The sequence below is a fragment of the Leopardus geoffroyi genome, chromosome E2 (assembly GCF_018350155.1).
Source record: "Leopardus geoffroyi isolate Oge1 chromosome E2, O.geoffroyi_Oge1_pat1.0, whole genome shotgun sequence".
Lineage (NCBI taxonomy): Eukaryota > Metazoa > Chordata > Mammalia > Carnivora > Felidae > Leopardus > Leopardus geoffroyi.
The window spans coordinates 50,046,637-50,052,636 of NC_059335.1; the positions used below are offsets into that span (position 1 = coordinate 50,046,637).

At 47.1% G+C, this 6,000-nt stretch overlaps 1 protein-coding gene across 14 annotated transcripts in view; it reads right to left on the reverse strand.

Moving 5' to 3' along the window:
• Positions 1-6,000, reverse strand: part of ADAT1 (adenosine deaminase tRNA specific 1) — a 38,810-nt gene extending 32,810 nt beyond the window's left edge. For 7 of the 14 annotated variants that reach the window (XR_006702783.1, XR_006702782.1, XM_045443590.1 and 4 more), the window contains exons 1-5: positions 5,661-6,000; positions 2,598-2,786; positions 2,239-2,307; positions 1,073-1,127; positions 496-626 (exon numbers count right to left, since the gene is read on the reverse strand). Coding sequence is in view for 10 of the 14 variants with exons in the window: in XM_045443590.1 (XP_045299546.1) it covers positions 496-626; positions 1,073-1,127; positions 2,239-2,307; positions 2,598-2,786; positions 5,661-5,685 (469 nt within the window). In the remaining 4 variants the exon portion in view is untranslated. Of the gene's footprint in view, positions 1-495; positions 627-1,072; positions 1,128-2,228; positions 2,308-2,597; positions 2,787-5,026 lie in introns of those variants that run through there. The other 7 variants (XM_045443583.1, XM_045443581.1, XM_045443585.1 and 4 more) reach the window with 7 other exon arrangements.

A 6,000-nucleotide genomic window follows, 5' to 3' on the forward strand; every position in this document is an offset into this window, starting at 1 on the left:
GCACCTGAAAATCCCCTTATAACTCATCAAAATTTAACTTAACTAATCATGACTGTCTACATTCCCTAAAAGACTCTATGAGGCTAAGCAAGGGGCTAATCTTATTCCCTGCTATACATCTAGTATATCATACTGTACTTGACAAGTAGCAGAAAATATCTGTTGCATGAATGAATGAATGAATGAATGAATAGAATGAGTTTCAGCATAAATCTCTATAGAACTCAAGGCTTTGGACTTCTAAGCCCTATTGTTGGGTTCAGACCTTGAGGAGGTTTAAGCTTCACAATCCTGTTGGGAGCTGAGAACTGGGAGCTGAGCCTTTCCTTGGTAGAGAAGTGATTAGGCACAATGGCCTGTTCAGAAAAAGGCACTGTCCACTGGCTGTAGCTACACTTGAGCCAGAAGAGCTTTTTTGGGAAATGCATCTATGGATAAGACAAATACAAGGAAAAAGACAACGTAACATCAATCCAAAGGCTTGAATATACTTACAGGGTGTATGGCTGGAGAAAAACACAAACAAGATGCCTTGTCTGAGTTTCCACAGCCCTCTCTGAGTTCCAGGGACAAAAATGCTATTCTCCTTCAGGGCAGCCGCCAAGTGGAGCTGATGCAGAAGGTACCTAATGGGGTGCAAGATGTTATCAGAATGAACAACCGATCACTGAGATACAGGGAAAGACTGGCTGGGTGATTTTCTAAGAAAGAAAGAGCTACTGCAGCCCAATGGGACTGGCACTGGAATCTGGAATTACGAGACTGATCTAGACCAGTGGTTCTCAAAGTGTGGCCCTTGTACCAGCAGGATCAGCATCATCTGGAATCTGTTAGAAATGCAATCTGGACCTGCTGAGTCAGAATCTCTAGGGGTGGGCCCAGCCATCTGGGTTTTCACAAACCTAGGTAATTCTGATGCACATTGGGCATGAGAACCACTGTGTAGACCAGTGCTATTCAAAGAGTAGTTCACAGACTGACATGGTCAGTATTACTGGAGAGCTTATTAGAAATGCACATTCTGGGACCCCCAAGGCAGGCTAAATCAGATTGTCTGGGGATGTGGCTTTACCTTTGGAAACTCCTCTTGGCTATGACCTCAGCATGGCTATCATTGAGGATGTCTCCTGTGGCAAAGACAGGACACTAGTGAAGACATATAGAACATGGAGAGGCCCTGTTTCCTAGAAGTAGAACACAGTGGTTTCCCCAGCAGCCAGAATGGCCACGTAGCTCCTGGAGGACTTTGTCAGAAAGTATTGCAACGATTAAAGGCAATACAGAGTCTCCTCAACTCAATGCTACTGTACGTTTTAGATTAAAAAATTCTTTGTTGGGGCAGTCTGTCCTGTGGATATGTAAGATGTTTAGCAGCATTCCTGGCCTCTACCAGAGGCAGGTAGCACAATATCCCCCTCCCCCTAGTTGTAACAACCGAAAATATCTCCAACCATTGCCAAATGTCCCCTGGGGGGCAAAATCGCCCCATAGCCAAGAACTACTGATTTATAGGAAAATATCTGGAGGACAGGGGTCCAAGTCTTTTGTACTCTGGTATCACACTTCCTCTTATGGTGATATAACCTCAACAAATTCAATCCATAATGGTCCTGGAACCGGGAGGCAAGGCGGGGAAAATGAGGAAAGCAAACTTGAGAAGGAATCTGCTAACTGGAAGCAGAAGGTGAAGATGCCAGATCTCTAAGGGATTTCCATATTCTTGCTGGTGCCCAAATCTCCATTTGATTGCTTTTGGAGGCTTCAGATAAAATGTGGGGTGGCTAAGTCCGGGGGACTTCTGGTTTGAGCATGAACATATTGGCCAACTTTCAATCTACTCAGAAAGTATGTTCCTGGAGGCCTTTGCTTTCACAGTTTATTTCCATTCTTTAAATGAATTCTATGGGGTGCCTCGGTGGCTCAGCCAGTTAAGCAGCTGTCTCGTGATTTTGGCTTAGGTCATGACCTCACGGTTCGTGAGCCCTGCATCGGGCTCTGTGCGGACAGTGTGGAGCCTGCTTGGGATACTCTCTTTCTTTCTCTGCTCCTCCCCAACTCATGCGTACGCTTTTTCTCTCTCTCGAAATAAGTAAACTTAAAAAAAAATGAGTTCTGTCCTTCCATCTGGAGTGACAGTCAGCGGGAACATTAAGGTTGGCCACCTCAGCCATACGGCCCCTTGCTGAGAAGAGGAAAGGACAACATGGACAGTGGTTTCCAGACCCCACCTGGGCTTACCGCTCTTCCTCATTTTGGACTGGCCTATGCATTTCGTCCCCGTTCCCACTGAGACAACTTCCTTTGTCACTGAGAGGAAAAGAATGAATCATTAAGTGAGCTCTCAAAATGTGAATGGTCCCCCTCCTCAGATTTCACGTCTGCAGACTCCTCCAGAGCATTCTTACAGGCTGACCCAACCGGGGGCTGTGGTTGTGGTTCTGTCATGGCCAACTCCCACCACCGGAAGGACTGCGGCACCTGGTGGAGAGCAGGGGAACATTCCCACCACTGCATCTGCCCCCAGCCAGGGCACGGCCAGGAACAATTCTACCATCTTTGACAGGGAGAGAGAGCATTTGGAGGTGGAAAGGTCTCACCTTGCACCGGTTTGTTAGCGCCGCCACAGGCCTGGTCAATGGCAGGCTGTATCTTCACCACGGCTGCTAGCAACGTCCACTCACGGTTGGGCTCAGGCTTCCCCTGCTTGGGCAGCCTGGTCTGGTAGTGCTTGTAACACAGCTGCGCAATCTCATCAGCGGTCCACATGGTCTGAGTTAGCGCTGAGCCTAATCAAGAACCACAACCATCAGAAGTACAGAAAGGAGAACCAATGCGAGGTGCTACAACGTGCCTGGGTGCTTCAGGAGGCTTTTGGGGTGGCCCGCCTGCATTCATGCTGAGGTTTCTGTGCCTGGAACTCTATGGGTCACGTTCTGCTACTTCCCTGTCCCCTTTGCATTTTTTTTTTTTTTAAGTTTCTTTATTGAGAGAGAAAGAGCGCGCACCAGGGTAGGAGGGGCAGACGGAGAAGGAGAGAGAGAACCCCAGGCAGGCTCCGCACTGCCAGTGCAGAGCCCGACAGGGGGCTTGAACACAGCAAGTGTGAGCTCATAACCTGAGCCAAAGTCAAGAGTCGAGCACTTAACCAACTGAGCCTCCGAGGCGCCCCTCCCCTTTTCATTTTTAAGGAAAGATCAAAGAAGTCCCAAATCCCATCAGCTCCAGAAGACACCCTCTTTCTTAAAGCTGTTTTTTGTTGTTGTTGTTGGATATCTGACATGAATCTATGAATCTGAACCTACTACTCAAAATAAAAGCACATGAGAGGGAAGTATTCCCCACTACTCCAACTTTCATTTGGAAAGTAAAGTATTTCATCTGCATGTAAACTATTGCAGACCTTAGCCGGCTTTGGGCAGACTCTAATCACACAAGGTTTATTTTTCTGGGCAGGTGCTCTTTTCCACCTTCTTTCTCAGACATTTTATTTTTCTTTTCTCTGCCTTCTCCCCACCTCCCAGCAGAATGACTCTACTTCCCTCTGGTAAAACTCCACTGATGCCATCAAGAAAACAACTCTTAAATTTCTCCTGTAATGTTTTATGAGACAGAGGGGGGAAGTGACAAAGCGCAGAGCTTTCTCACCAGTCAAGTGTTCTCTCTGCAGGAGTATGTGTTAGAGTGTGGACTTTCGAGTTACCCTATCTGGGTTCCAATCCTCGCTTTGCTACCAGTTGTGTGATACTGGGTAGGTGACTTATCCTGTTTATCTGTTAAAATAAGGATAACAGTAGTATTTGATCTATGGCTTATTCTGAGGATTAATATTTATAAAAACCAATTGCTGGGGCGCCTGGGTGGCTCAGTTGGTTAAGTGTCAAACTTTGGCTCAGGTCATGATCTTGTGGTTTGTGAGTTCGAGCCCCACGTCGGGCTCTGTGCTGACGGCTCAGAGCCTGGAGCCTGCTTTGGATTCTGTGTCTCCCTCTCTCTCTGCCTCTCCTCGATTCATGCTCTGTCTGTCTCTCTCTCAATAATAAATAAATATTAAAAAAAAATCTTAAAAAAGCAATTGCTACAATATTAAGCATAATTAATGTCAACTGTGATTAATATTCCAAAAAGGAACATTTCATGTTCCTAAATGATTTGTCCTAAGCTCCTTGGGGAGCAGAGGGGCTGTAATAGCAATGTAAAGCTATGCATAAAAATCATTAAGCAGGTCAGGTTTGAGAGACCACTTTGCTATAAAATATTCTTTTACTCTTGACTCCGCGCTCATTCAATGATCCCATTTAGACTCAAATGTATGAAAAGCTTCTTAGTAGAAAATGAGATCATATGGTGACGGATATAGTTAAGCATTAAAAAAAAAAAAAAAGGCTTATTTGAGTTCCAATGCATGCAACTTCTGAAAATTATGAGCCCCCTGCATTGGGTCAAATTAATTAAACAAGGAGGCTATTAGATTGATGCAGCTTTAAAGCGGTGGTGGCCTGTGTAAGCAAACCATGGTCTAAGCCTGCTCACGCTTCTAGGTTACAAAAGCAAAATGCTAAAGATAACCAATCACAAACAGCCTCCTAGCCTTTAAAATATGGCCAAACACTTTCCTTTCTTGCTGCATTTTATTACGTCTCTCTTCTGGTTCTGATCTGCAGAGTCCTCCTAACCATTTTTGGTTTGGTGCTAACTGGAACTGATTTTTGCCCCAAAAAACTCTTAAAAATTTTTAATATGCTTATTTATCTATTAAATGTGGAGGCCTGCTGCTGCAGTAAAAAGCCATGGTAAATCAGACCACAATGATTTAAAACAATCATCTGGCAGGGACTAACATAAATTGTAACTTTTAAGTCAGAGATCCAGCATGTCACGTATGTCCCAAAGCAAAAGAAAAGCAAGGAAGATCCTAGAATCCTCCATGTGTAAGGGGTTTTTCCCCTCTCATTTCGGGGAGGTGGGAAGGGGGGGGGGGAACGGGCATCACAAGGCATCAACCTGAAATTAAACCAGAGGCACATACCACCAACTATAATAGCCAGGGAAGACAGAACTTGCCAGAAGTAACATCAACTCCTTAAGATGAAGCAGCCCAGAACTGTAGCATCATCTCATTCGCGAGGTTGTATGGATGAGCGTGCACAGTAGTTGAAATGAATGTTTTGTTAAACTTGGTCCACTAAAATTCAAATACATTCTCCTATATCTCGAGTAACTTCATAGGAAACAATAGGTCACTTAAACAGGCACTTCTTTGCCCACAAGACCGCACATTACAACAGCTGCACGGAGCGTTAAGAATTCTCCTTTTCAAAGAAAAGTTAAAGCAAGTCGGCTGCCAGGGGAGAAAAGGTTTTCGCCTTAGGCCCCCCTCCTCAATACTCTCGGCCGCGGCCCTACCTCGGTCAGCTCTAGAATAGATTGGCACCCATTGTGGAAGTTACGGGAGAGGCTCTGGGCCTGAGAAGCAGAGCCCCGGCGCGCGACTGCCTCCTCGGGTGCTCTGGACGCTGCCGTGAGGTCACACACCCCGCGCCCACCCGCAGCGGACACCGGCACTTCCGGGAAGCCAGCCGCCCTTTCCACGCGGGAGACACGATCCTCACAACCGGTTCGGACAAATATGGGCTGGGGAAGTTAGACCGAGGGCAGCTCACCCAGCAGGGTTGGGGCCTCCCACATTCGCGTGCCCTCTACCCCCGCTACCTCTTCACCTCCCAGATGCTCCCCTCCCACCTCCAAGCTGCGCGCCCTGGGAAGGAGGGAGAACAGCGCGGCGTAGCGGACGTGATGTCACAAGGAGGCTGGTCTTTCAGGTTCCGCCCCCAAAGGCGCGCGGTGCACGCTGGCCCTTGTAGTCCGACTGGGTTGGAGCTGGGGACTGTGGAACTGAGGTTAATAATCCAGCGTGTTGCGGCGCCCGGGTGGTTTAGTCGGTTAAGCGTCCGACTTCGGATCAGATCATGATTTCAGGGTTCGAGGGTTTGAGCCCCGCGT